This window comes from Globicephala melas, chromosome 3 (assembly GCF_963455315.2).
Source record: "Globicephala melas chromosome 3, mGloMel1.2, whole genome shotgun sequence".
Taxonomy (NCBI): domain Eukaryota; kingdom Metazoa; phylum Chordata; class Mammalia; order Artiodactyla; family Delphinidae; genus Globicephala; species Globicephala melas.
In genome coordinates, this window is record NC_083316.1 from 60785143 (window position 1) to 60799110 (window position 13968).

General features: G+C 40.9%; 1 protein-coding gene across 8 annotated transcripts in view; it reads left to right on the top strand.

Annotated features, from left to right (window-relative positions):
* Positions 1–13968, top strand: part of PDE8B (phosphodiesterase 8B) — a 378976-nt gene that overhangs the window by 344572 nt on the left and 20436 nt on the right. For all 8 annotated transcript variants that reach the window (XM_030846195.3, XM_060295913.1, XM_060295912.1 and 5 more), the window contains 7 exons: positions 1707–1749; positions 5465–5542; positions 7015–7091; positions 8558–8722; positions 11190–11235; positions 11649–11784; positions 12689–12887. In XM_030846195.3, coding sequence (XP_030702055.1) covers positions 1707–1749; positions 5465–5542; positions 7015–7091; positions 8558–8722; positions 11190–11235; positions 11649–11784; positions 12689–12887 — 744 coding nt within the window. The remainder of the gene's footprint in view (positions 1–1706; positions 1750–5464; positions 5543–7014; positions 7092–8557; positions 8723–11189; positions 11236–11648; positions 11785–12688; positions 12888–13968) is intronic.

The window sequence follows — 13968 nt, forward strand, 5'->3', positions numbered from 1 at the left end:
TTTGAGGAGTACTTCCAGTTTCTGCTGCTGTCCCTAACGAAGAGCCCATCAGAGACAGATGAGCCAATTGAGGGCCACAGGTTTATGGGGATGCAGCGTGCTCAGCTCAGAAATCGCTGAATGCAACATCCTGTGTGGAGAAAGTCCAGAGCCACCTCAGCAGACAGACCCGGTACCTCTCCTCTCCCCTCCTCCCTGTCCCCTCTTCTCCCTTCAGGGGCAGGTGCACATTTCCGACCCAAAGGCAGGGTTGGACTGTGCATCTGCTGGACCTTGGGCTTCATCTAGTTCCGTCGAGACTAGATGGAGCACAAAGCCTACACTGACCTCCTAGGAGGCCCACAGTTCAATCAGCTGGCCTGCAGAAGTCAACGAAAGACAAGAAAGTGGCCATGGGGCTTTGTTCCTAAAGGAGAGATGTATTGTGAGTCAAAGAGAAAAGCTAAGCATTTAAAGATCACTTGCTTTTGAGCTGAAGCTGACTGAGAAAAAGTTGTATTCATTTGGTTATCAGAAATTCATACTGCACTCAGTAGCTTTGTAGCAAATGATCTTTATTTGTAAAGAAAAAACATAAAACAGTTGTTCACAGAAGAAATAAAAAGTTCCCACAGTTACGGGATAAATAAGCCACAGCCCTTAGTCACATATAAGGCCAAGATCTCACACAGGCTGGCTGTGTAATTTTTTCTGTAATTATGTGGAATGAACTGTGCAGAATAATTCATACAAAACCCCTATTTTAACACTTCAGTTTTACATGATGATTTTTCAATGGTTCAATCAAGCTGGAACATTTTACTGTATCTGAAATATATGGGACTTCTGGCTGTTACAGCTGATGCTGCTAAACATACTAATCTTCCCCCCATAAACAGTCCTACATACTCATCTGTCTTGTTTTTCAGGTTAATTTATTCCATTCATTCAGTGCTTACAAATGTGTGATGGTTTGAGAAACTGGAAGTAGGTGGATTTAGCAGCAAAGCAGCATGATTATAATCATGATAAAGCTAGGTGTGCCCCAGTAACAGTGTCTTAGTTATAAACACCAGAAATACAGAACCCCCAAAGAAAGCATATTTATTATTTCTAATGTTAATAACTGCACTAAACATTTGACAGATATGTACTGAGCATTAGCCCAAAAAAATTGATACCGAGAAAGAACTAGGTACAAAATTGAATCTAAAGTTCAGACTTTATGAAGAAACATTTAGTAAATTGACTGTCTATAACTGAAGTGCATTTGAAGAGCTTTGGGGGAAAGTTTTTTAATATCCTAGGCTTAAATTTAGATTGCTTTTATATTACAGGAAAAATGTATAGCATGTCTGAAATATAAACAGAGTACATATAAAAATCTTAAATTTTGTTTTAAATTTTGGTTTTTTGTCTTTCTGCATTTCTGCAGACTGTCAAAATGAGAACAGCTGACTGGAGATCTAGACGTCTTGCTTAGAAAGTGTATCCCTTGGGTATCTCCCTGCTGTCAGGCTCAAGCATTCTATAAGTGTCTGGATGTAACAGAGAATTTGTAGTATTATCAGCTGGTGTCCATCTTTCATCTGTTCATATTATCTGTGCAACTTCTTGTTTTCTTGAATTTTTCAGAGTTTTTAATGAAATTGTTTGGCTGGAAATGTAACTAATACCATATTTTAAATCTCTTTTTCTTGCTTTACCAAACTTCTGAACAACTTTAGATTCACAAGGTTCATCGTGACTCAGGAGATAATTCTCAAACAGGTGAGAATACTTCAATTTCACTCATACATACTCAGGTGGAATTTGTGGGTTCAAGTCTATGAATCACTCTGAAGAAGTCTGGATTGACAGTCACCACCCCAGAACTTGGATTGCTGATATCTGAGTGCTGATACTGAAAGGTCTGAGAGCGAGGTTAAAAGCAGGATCCCTTAAAAAGCTTTGAATCTTCATTCACGGCAACCTTTTCTACTGAATGCCTTCTTCATCCTGGTTTCTTTTGCTGACTAGAAACCATGGAGAGCAAGATAAACTGAAAATAGAGAGTGGCCTGAAAGTCCAGGGGACACACATTATTATACCATAGTTAGTCTTCGCTTTCTTTGCAGCAGTCAGTGACTACATACAATTAGAAGATGTGAATGGGCCCTCGCCAGGCAGTCAGGAGCAGCAAATCACCATTTCAGCTGCCCACATCCTCACATCATACCTTGAGCAAGACTCTCACTGCCTGACTCCTGGTTTCCTCTGCCATAAAAAGAGGAGGCTGCTAATGACTTCTACATTTGAAAGGTCTAGAATTCTTTGATCATTAGAGGGGAAAATCAGTCTGCTACCAAAGATTTAAAATTCTCGTTCCTGCACACACACCACACATTCTCCCCCTTGTTGGTGGCTTTCCCAGCCACTGAGGCATAAAGTTGGACCCTGGGCTACTTACTTTAGTGCCTTTCCTGGATTCTAAAATGGACCATATTTTTACCTACTCAGAAAGATTTCATTTGCTCTTTCTGAGCTTCAGTTTCTTCATTTGTAAAATGAATTAACAATGCCTATGAGAATTAAAGGAGAAAATGTATATAATGTCTAGCAGTACCTGGCGTTTAACTGTTTGGTATCCTTCTCCTCTTCCCTCTACGCTTTTTCTCTGTCTCTCTCTTTCACAGATGTTTTAGTTTATTTCTTTAACCTAGTGAGAGTATTATTTTAACTTACTTAAGAGCTTCTGAGTGTCAAAAACTGTTATAAGCATTTTCATATCCTTTACAGTGCCCAGTATTGCCTTGCACATAATAGACACTCAATAAATACAGAACATTGATTAACTGAAACCATCCCATCTTGGAAAGCATAAGTTCCACCATTTATTAACTCTTGGACCTTAAGCTACCCACATAATCTCTCCAAGTTTAAATTTCCTCATCAGTAAAATGGGGATTGCACTATGTAGCTTTCAGAATTGTAATGATTATGTAAGATAATTACTATATTTAAAATAAATAGTAAGGCACAATGTCTGGTGCATAGTAGATGCTCAGTAAGTGGTAGCTATTTTTTTTTTAATTGATGACACTGTATCCTTTTTTGCCATTGAGTATAGCTATTTGAATCTCTCTTATCCTTCTTTTCTCTGGTTTTAAAGTTCATTCCACAACATCTTTTGAGAGAATGAATAAATGAATTCTTTGATTTAAATGGCCTTTATTGAATACATAATTTCTCCAAACTTTTAGTCTTTTCTATTGCTATAGATTTTCTTAATTTTAGCTGAGATAAAAGAAAGAATAAGCATTATCCATCTTTGAATAATTATTTCTAGTGAATGATTTAGAATTCAACCAGCCAGCCTGGGCTATAGCCTCCCTAGTTTAGTTTTATTTGGAAACTACATTTTGAGGAATTCTTGTGCTCTTTAATCCTGAATTTAATCTTAAATATTTAATAAGTTAGATTTAATTTGTTATCTGGTAAACAACTGTTAGGAATGTGTATGATTATTACATTCCTAAATGTAATAGGCTAAATCCAATGTCTTGCAAGTGACCACTATTATTTCCTCAGGGTTTGAAAGATGTAATATGATCTTAACAATATAATTTTATAGGTATCTTATAAAGAAGTACTGAAACTCAAATCCAAGGCTAGGAAAATTATTAAGGCAGGGTCTGAAAGAAAATTAGGCAAAGGGGTAGTAAAATAGTTTAAGTTAGGTATTTAAGACAAGGCCTTATGGCTGGCTATGTTGTTCAGATTAACTTTATAATAGTTCTGCCTTCCACTTTATGCTATATAAATATAATTCAAGTTTCATTACTGATTTAACCTTTTTAAAATTGAATCAGATGTTTAATGACATTAAAGTAAATGGTTAAAAAGGTGAGCTAAAGAAATATCTAAGACATACTATAAAGTGATAGCAAGTAGTAGAATAATATTATAACATGATCCCACATTTGCTTAAAAAGAGGTATACATGCAGATGAACAAATGTAATTAATAATAGGCAAACATGAACTTTATATTTACTATGTAGCAGGCACTGTTCTAAGTGCTATCTATGAATTAACTTGTTTACATCTCACAACAGCCTATGAATGCGGTGCTATAACTATCCCCACTTTGCAGGTGTGGATACTGAGACACAGAGAAGGAACGTTCCCAAAGTTGCACAGTATTAGATGGCATAGTGGAGATTGGAGTTTTGGCAATTTGGCTCTGGAACTGGTTATCTTAGTTACTATGCTCTCTTGCACTTTTTTTGGTGTCAGTAGACAGTTCTTTAAAAAGCATTGCATCTTCTTTTCTTTCTTGGAATATGATCATTTATCAGTGTCTAAGAAAAGCATCCCCCTGCTGAAACCTGCACATCTGCCTCCTTTCTGCACAGTGAGGAGAAATTCTGTGTTATGGCTAAGTTTCTCTCCTTGCTCATGGGTTACTCCTACAAGAAGCAAATGCCCTGAAAATGCAATTTTCTGAAGCCACCTCTGCTGCCCTGACATTTTTATCCTTTGGTCCTCACTGGTAGCATGCACCGTTTGATTAGATCTCACATTAATGTGACAGCACATTTTAAGCATTAAATTCAAAGTCTGCAAAGACTTACACAGATTTTTTTTCCCTCAGAAAACAAGGACAAAAGTGAGAGTTAAATTGTTGGGAATTTGTTCGGATTAGAAAACTGCTTTTTCTTCTCTTCATTCCTGGGATCAACAGTCTGCATCATTTGATGAAATCATATCCTCAGGAGAACCTAGAAAACCATCAAGAGGTCTTTTACAGAGGGACCTAAACTTGGTCCAAATTAGTTTCTCAAACTCTACTCTCTGTGAACTTGACTAGTATTTTATTTCCTCAAATATCCCCATAGAAGCCTTCCCCACCCATGGAAATGTATTGTCCTTCATGTCAAAATGAATCCCTCAAAATTTCCCCCCGTTTGTTTTTTTGTTTTTTGTTTTTGTTTTTTTCCCGTACGCGGGCCTCTTCACTATTGTGGCCTCTCCCGCTGCGGAGCACAGGCTCCGGACGCGCAGGCTCAGCGGCCATGGCTCACGGGCCCAGCCGCTCCGCGGCATGTGGGATCTTCCCGGACCGGGGCACGAACCCGCGTCCCCTGCATCGGCAGGCGGACTCTCAACCACTGCGCCACCAGGGAAGCCTTCCCCCAAGTTTTAATGTTTATTTTCAAGAAGATATTTATTAATGGGACTAAGTAACCCTTAATAATAAGCTCCATTACAATGTAATGTGGTACCACAAGGAAAAGATGTCATTTTACAATTAATATGACTGATAATTCTGTGTGTGTGGATGATTTGAAGAGACAGTGGCTCACTATTTCTTAAAAATATTTTACAGTGCTTAAAAAGTAACCTCGTTTTCTTTGGAGAATGAGGGAAAAAATATGTCTAAACTTTGCCTGTGAATAAGCTTGAAAACTAATCACTCTCAATTACTACTCTGAAATCCTTAGAGTCTCATTCATTCAGACACAAGAACAGGAGGAAAGAGTCCATTGATGTGAAATCAATATCATCTCGAGGCAGTGATGGTAAGTTTTTCAGATTTCCTTGACTTTAAAGTGTAGAAAATGACACAGGAATATATTTAAGAATTCCTCAGCATATAAGCAAAACCCCAAGGAATAGGATTACAACTAAACTGGCTTTTTTCCTGTAGATGGAAAAAATTTTAGGCCTTTTTATTCTTTTTTTACTTTTTATATAGTCTTTGCCTTTTCTGTGAAATGACTCCATGCTTGTTCCTTTATGGCCTAACGTGTGTTAGGCCACATAACCACTAGAGCAGCTCAGTTTCAATAGCTAGGTCACTCTTAGCTGCTATCCTTCAGGTCCTTCAGGTCACAATGGGAAACCTGAGCCTGAGAGAAGTGGCTGAACTAGCAAGGACCAAAGACTCTAGGGATAAGATGTATAATTCATAGAGGAAGATGGATAGACCACAAGGCATGCAAGGGATTGGGACCAAGAACGTGAAGGAAGAAAATGGACTGAAATTTTTCCCGATGGGCTGAGGGTGTAGATAGATGAAGAGGGTATCCATTTTAGAGGATAATGGATGAGGGCATTTCAACTGGATTAGTTCAGTTTTCAGAATAGAGTTTGAGATGGGATCATCCATTCTCTCTCCAGAGCATGGGAGAAGTGAAGGCTGAAGAGTATAGAAGGGCAGCAATGGTGGCTGCTATGGCAGTGGAGATGGCTACAAAGATGGCTGACCGGCAGGCAGGCTCTGCTGACATCAGCTACATTAAGTTATCAGCTCTATAACATGCGAGTTCTATTCCCTCCTGCCTGCCTCTCAGGGAGGGGTAGGAAGATCTGAGGAGAACAATGCTTTTCAAATAAAGCTTCTACCTTTTGGATTTTGAACCACATGTAAAGATAGGACATTTTAGATGGAGAGGATAATGGGTGAAGGAATTTCAACGGGATTAGCTCAGTTTTTACAGATGAGAGCTAGACCCACCGTGGGCTCCTGGTGCTAAGAACCTAAAGTCTTAGGAGTGCCCGGCCCTAACTCAGAATAAGAGGGGCTCATTCTTCTGCCCACCCCACCCTGGCCACGGATCGTGCCTCCCCTCCTACACTACAGTCATCCAGTTACCCGGCCTGTGGCTGAGGACTGAAAGTGACGGAACTGCCCAAGTTGGGCTTTAGTGACTTACGGGAAAGTAACTCCTGGGGGATCATTAGGCTGTTGGGATGAGGCCTCCGGATCCCATCAACCTTCTCTGAAATCCCCCTGTGGACCTGAGACTCATAAAGCCTTCCTGTCATCAATGTTCCAGGCCAGACCACCCTTTCCAGTCCCTGGCAAGTAGTGGCTGAGCTCTCAGCCTTTTAGGACTAAGAGATGGGTGAATTCATTGCTTTATGGGGAGCAGTGGAGGACAGCAGTCCTGTGGGAATCAGGCCCCCAAGTCCGTGCAGGGTTCCTTTGCTGCACTTCAGCGCAGCTGAGCCACTAGAACCAGATACAACTTTCTTGACTTCTCTCCAGCACCAAGCCTACAGAATCGTCGCTACCCATCCATGGCAAGGATCCATTCCATGACCATCGAGGCTCCCATCACAAAGGTGAGTAGCAGCTGCTGCCCCGACTCTGCAATCAGGGCCACTGAACACTAGGCTATATTCTGGAGATAACGTGATGAATGGCGTACTAATACCTATATCATGGAGTTTACAGTCTAGTAAAGGAAACAGATATTAAACAAATAAACACATAATAAATACGTAGTTATAAATTGCAATAACTGCCGTAAAGGAAAACAACAGGTTTCTATGAGGGAAAATTAGGTTAGGGCCCTAGTTTGGTTGGGTGAGAGGGCTGGTCAGGGAGGGTCTCTCTGTAGAGGAAGTAATGTTTGAAGTAAGACCTGAAGGATACAAAGATGTTAGGAGAAGAGGATTCTAGGCAGCAGGCACAGCAAGGCATGAGCACTGAGGTGGGAAAAGGAGGGAATGGAGCAAACGAGGACCTGAAAGAAAGTCAGGTGTGACTGGAGCTTGGAGAGCAGAGGGGAGAAATGGTGACATGGAGTTGTGCCGGGCTCAGTTCATTCTGGCCAATAGAGCTGTAATAAGTTTATATTTTAGTTCATGTGCAACGGAAACCACTGAAGAGTTTAAAGTAGGGGAGTGACATGACCAGATACGTTTATTGAAAATAACACCAAGCTGCCATGCAGAGAATGGACTGGAGATGGCAAGAGTGAAAGAGAAGAGGACAGTTAGGGACCTTTTCCAGAATTCTAAGCAAGAAATTGTGTTAGCTGTACTAGAATTAGAGCAGTGGAGGTGGAGAGAAATGAGTAGATCAGGAAATATTTGGGGGTAAATTCAGTTCGTCTTGATGATGAATTATACTGTCAGGTAGGGAGAGAATTGAGGGAAAGTGATATGTCAACCAGGGCCTCCCAGGGTTTTGGTCTGAGCACAAGATTAATATCTATTTTTCACGGCAATGTAGAAACCAGAGGAGTACAGCTCTTGTCTTTCATTTTCTGTTTGGTTTACTTGCTTGCTTTGCTTTGGGAAGAGGAGAGCAAGGTGTGAGTTTAGTTTTGGATCTGTAAGTAAGATATTCCAATAGACATGTCAAGCAGGCAACTGAATATATAAATCTGAAAGTCAAAAAGGAGTTCAGGGCTGGGATATAAATTTGAGAGTCCTGGGCATGTGGATCGTATGTGTCCAAAGTCCTGGAAATGAAAGAGCTCATCTCTGAAAGGACTGTGGAGTGAGAGGAAGGCCCAGCGCTAGTCTGAGGAACTGCAACCTGTAGAAGAGAGCTAAAGGAGAAGGATCAGCAAAGGAGCCTGAGAAAATGTAGTCCCTGAAGTAAGAGAAACACTGGGATAGGGTGGGATGAGAAGCATGCTTCAGTATAAAGAGGGTGGTGCCGTGAAAGCACTGGTCATTTTGAACAGTAAGATGTGTTATCATCTGATTTCTTTTGGATTCTAGGCACATGAGTGAGTTTTGAGAAGAAGAATCCTAATGTCCTCAAATTGATTCTTTCTCTCTCTTTACTTCCTTAGGTTATAAATATAATCAATGCAGCCCAAGAAAACAGTCCTGTCACAGTAGCAGAAGCCTTGGACAGAGTTTTAGAAATTTTACGGACCACAGAACTGTACTCCCCTCAGCTGGGTACCAAAGATGAAGATCCCCACACCAGTGATCTCGTGGGAGGCCTAATGACTGTGAGTGATGAGGAAAACCCAGAAATGCAGGACAATGTTAAGTGCACTCCAGAGAACATGTAACATGTAACATATAAACTGTTACCTTTAGGTGTAGAAATACGTGCTGTATGGGCTAACGTCAGCATAACCAGAAGCAGTTGCAGGAGCACAAATGACTAATTTGTCCTCTGAATTTGTACTACAGTAAGGAGTAAATAGTTGATGGAAGGCTAAATATCACAATGGAGCCCTTTTGTACTTCTTTCCCTTGACCTGGTACAGTATTCCATTGAGGGTTATGGCTAGGATTCCTTGGACCTCAGGCTCTTTATATAATGAAAGCGTTGGTACTTAGATGACAGCACTAGTTTCCAAAATCTTAGCTGTAGAATTCTTTCTTTAAATAAAACCTTTATATAGAGTTCCCTTTACAATCAATAAAAGCAGAGTGGAGCTGCTGTGGCTCAGTATGGGGAGGGGAGGAGGAGCCGCCCCGTGCTGGCACTCCAATACCACCATTTGTAACCACTAAAAGTAGCTTATTTCTAAGGAGTCATCCTGTTCTAGTGTTTTTGCTGTGATCTATTTGGCTGTAATCATAATCTATCAGCAAGTGAAGAAAAATGAGAAAATTCAAATTATTCATTTGTGCTCCCTATTGGAGACTGAAGCTGGAAGAATTCTTTGGGAGAAAAACAAAGTCCAAGAGTCATCGAAGAGTTTTACTTTGAAGTTTTCTGTCTAGTCCTGCCACCAAATGCTGAGTGTTGACTGGCTTTCTGGTCCATCCTCCTTGTTCCTACTAAAGGCTTCTGGTGAGCCTGTAATTTGAGTGACCTCCTGATCCTTTTGAGCCCCTCGGCTGGCCTTGGTTGCCCGATCCCAATGCAGTGTAGACTTTAGTTCTAAAGAACACTGGCAAGGTGTGTGTGTGTTTGCCATCTGCAGCAACATGAATGGACTTAGAGATAACCATACTAAGTGAAGTAAGTCAGAGAAAGACAGATATATCAATTATATGTGGAATCTTAAAAAGTGATACAAATGAACTTATTTACAAAACAAAAATAGACTCACAGACATAGAAAACAAACTTATGGTTACCAAAGGGGAAATGTTGGGGGGAGGGTGGGTAAATTAGGAGTTTGGGATTAACAGATATACACTACTATATATAAAATAGATAAATAACAAGAACCTACTGTATAGCACAGGGAACTATATTCAATATCTTGTAATAATGGAAAAGAATCTGAAAAGGTATATATATATATCTCCAAATCACTTTGCTGTGTACCTGTAATTAACACAACATTGTAAATCAAAAATACTGCAATTAAAAAAAAAAATAGAACACTGCCAAGGGTCTGTCAGGAGGCTGGCCACTGCAGAGCTGCAGAACCATTCTGGTTCCTAGAACAAGTTATCTGCCCTCCTTTCCCCTGCTGCCATACCATGTTGGGCTTCCTCTCCAGGAAATGGTGTGAGGAACCAGTACAAGATTCCCCCTTTTTTATGTAGCATTAGGGAAGAGAAGAAAGAAAGATTAAGAACAGAGGAGTTCCTTGTGATACCTGCCTTAGAGGCAGGAAGGTTATGGCCATTGTTACTTATCAATTTATCCAGTTTTGAAAATTAAGCTCTTGGCCTAAATATCCAGAGTGTGACTTCAGGAGAGCCCTTCATTAATACTTTAAACCTTAGCACATACTTTCTGAGGATGACAAATAAGCAATTACAAATGGCTTTTAAGCAGAGGTCTAAATAATTAGGTACTCGGGGGTAGAAGGTAGAGGGCAGGAAAATGCGATGCAAGAACAGCTGGGGACTAAAGTTCACGAGCCTACTAAATGGCAGAACATCGAAATTCTGTTCACTCCCTTATGCTGCCCTTCCAAAGACCTCAAATCCAGAAACTTCCTTTAAAGGCTAACAGTGAAGCTCATGTTATAAGACAGAAACTACAGCTGGAAAAGAGTTAATTTAGATGTTAGTCAAAAATTAGCCCAACCTTTTAAAGGCTTTACATTAAATCATCCCCCAGATGTGGCCCATAGCTTTGGCTCCCCAGGATGCAAATCTAAGAACACAAGAATAACACAGTCCTTGTGAGGGTAATTGGGGTCCTTTCAAATTAACAGGCACCCGAAGCAAGATCACTTCTGTGATTTCATTATGTGGCTTCAATATGCAACAAGAGAAAGATGGCATGAGAACAGAGCTAACTCACAGTTCAGGTGTGAGACTTGAATGCAGTCATAGCCACTTAATTCTCAATTCTCCATCTCCTGGGGCTAACAGCCTTGGAAAGGAGAGTATCCACTGTTTTGTAGCCATTGTTCTCACTTGATTTTGAGCTTCAACTTGGAGTTCCAGATTGACTGGGTTATTCAGGATTCAAATCTCTTTGGCTAATAAAAGAAATGAGAGAGTAATGATAATGGCATATAAAGCATGCTTCTCATAGCATCTTTCTTTATTCCAGGATGGCTTGAGAAGGTTGTCAGGAAACGAGTATGTGTTCACTAAGAGTAAGTTGTCCTCTATCCACTTGTCACTGATAACCTGTCTCTGGCCTTTTGTCTTCCTCAGTGTTGTGATTATTGTTTGGGAAGGGCCTTGGTGATACTTTCTATTCGTCTCATTGGAGTTTAAGCATCTCTATGGTCTACATTTGAAACCAGGTCTCCTAATATAAATTACTTCTCTGAGCGCTGTCAGAATAAGAATTGCAAATTTCTCTATATTTAAACAGTTAAACTGAATTATTTTTCTGTTGGGGGGTCCTGAAGTTTAATAATGTAAGAGAACCCTGAAGGGAAAATCTTCTTACCCCTGGAAGTTCAAGACTTTCTTTCTAGTAGCAACCATGAAGATGACAAATGCTTAGCAGCACTCAAGATTCCACAGTTACCCACCCTTCCTGCCCCATCTGTTTGCTCAGATGTGCCCCAGAGTCACAGTCACCTTGGGATGCCAGTAACCATCAACGATGTCCCCACTTCTATCGCTCAATTACTTGATAATGAGGAAAGCTGGGAGTTCAACATATTTGAATTGGAAGCTGTGACACACAAAAGGTATGTGGCTTCTCTGGCTGTAGGCAGGGGGAGGATTGATGGACACACTCAAGACTTTCACATCTGGAAACTTTGAGGGAGATGTGAGTCCTTGCCACAAGTGACCTCCCAGGTTCTGCTTTTCATGCCATGCTGGAGGAGTGTCAAATGCTCAGAGAGTCTGTGGCCCCTTGAGTGAGCTCCTTTATGGAGAAGAGAGTATTGGAGGCTAAGATGTGGGATCAGCCTGGTGATACCCAGGATGAAGAAATACTGAGTGTCTTCTTCAGATCTACCCAGGTCATTCCTTTGCACCAGTGAGCCAAGAGTTCTAAGTATTCCTAGCCCCAAACTTGTTCAAGTCCCACCTTACAAAATGAGTTTGAGAGCACTGTAGACTTTTCTTTTGATCCATCCTATAGGCAGGGGAAAGATTAGATAACACAGAAAGTCCTCTTCTATTACAGAAGTCCATTTTCTTCCAGGGGTGTTGGATATGAATGATAACTATAAATAAGTAACTTAATTCTAAATGACATGACTTTGCTGAACCCACACAAGCCATTCCTTTTGTCCTTAAGCTCAGTAACTTCCTCAGGGGACACAGGAAGTGCAAAGGTTACGTGGAAGCAGAGACAGAGAGGGACTGTCAGGGACCTCTCAGTTGTTAGAGCCACTGAAGGGCAGATGACTTAAGACAGTCTAGAAGTCCTTTGGATTAACCACCATGAGGCACCTAGTTTTAAAGAAGTGGCTAGTGAGGAGGAGATGCTCTATCACCTTCTAATTTGGAGACGACATATTTTTATACCCCTGTGCCTATGAAGCATCAGGAAAGAAATGACTCAATTTCCCAGTAGCTTCAAAGAAAGCAGCTTCTGGAGCGGTGAATACAATGAATCAGTTTTTTCCCCCTGTTTTCCAGGCCATTGGTTTACCTGGGCTTAAAAGTCTTTTCCCGGTTTGGAGTATGTGAATTTTTACACTGTTCTGAAACTACCCTTCGGGCCTGGCTCCAAGTGATTGAATCCAACTACCACTCCTCCAACGCTTACCACAACTCCACTCATGCCGCTGATGTCCTGCACGCCACTGCCTTCTTCCTCGGAAAAGAAAGAGTGAAGGTAGAATTTTGATGTCACAATCTAGTTACCTGCATAGATTTTAGAGATCTAAGAACTCAATCTTAATAAATATGTTAGGCAAACAACTATTTTGGAACCAATTTTGACAGAGTTTTTGAGCTACCAAACTGACTGGTCCTTTTGGTGTTGTAAAGACATGGCATTTCCTCCTAGCCCTCCCTTCCCACAAATGCTTAAAATAATAATTTATGCCACTGTAGAGACTTTTCCATGTCTGGCTGATCCATGAACCCATTCTCCAAATGTTCACCAGGAGCCCTTTGTGACACTGGGTTAGAGGACAGAACTTAATTATTAGAGCAAATGGTTACTAGGTCTGGAGGTTAAATTTTAGGATCAGAATTTTTGTCATTGGTATATTACAATCCAGACAGTAGTTAGCCATTCAGCATCCTACTGATTTACATACATATACATGTGTGTTTTGTGTAGGTATGAATGTGTATATCTGTGTATTAATGACTTGTATAATCCTGCAAGAGTTCCAAGTTCCTTAGTCTTAGAAGTCAATACTGTCATTACAGGTGCTGATTTGTAGGGCAGTCCTATGTATACCCCACGGATAGCTGGCAAAAGATCCCCATCTCCCCTCTTCCCCAACTACCGTCACTTTCACAGTGAAGCTTGTAATTCCTTGGCTACAATTAGAAGTGAAGCTTAGAATATAGATACCCTTGTATCTGTATAGAGACAGGTTCACATCAATCTGCAAATGCTTAACATTCAATCATTTTCTGACTTAGTCTTAAGACCCTAGGTACTTAAGGAGACAAGTGGTAGTGGGATAGGTAGACAGAGCAGAAACGGCACCAAAATGGGGAGGGCGAATGTTCCCTTCTCAGTTTTGCCAAAGACTGATCCTGGCATTTACTTTCATCAGCAAGAAAGCAGAGTGTCATTCAAGAATCATGGTTTGGGCTTCCCTGGTGGCGCAGTGGTTGAGAGTCTGCCTGCCGATGCAGGGGACACGGGTTCATGCCCCGGTCTGGGAAGATCCCACATGCCGCGGAGAGGCTGGGCCAGTGAGCCATGGCCGCTGAGCCTGCGTGTGCAGAGCCTG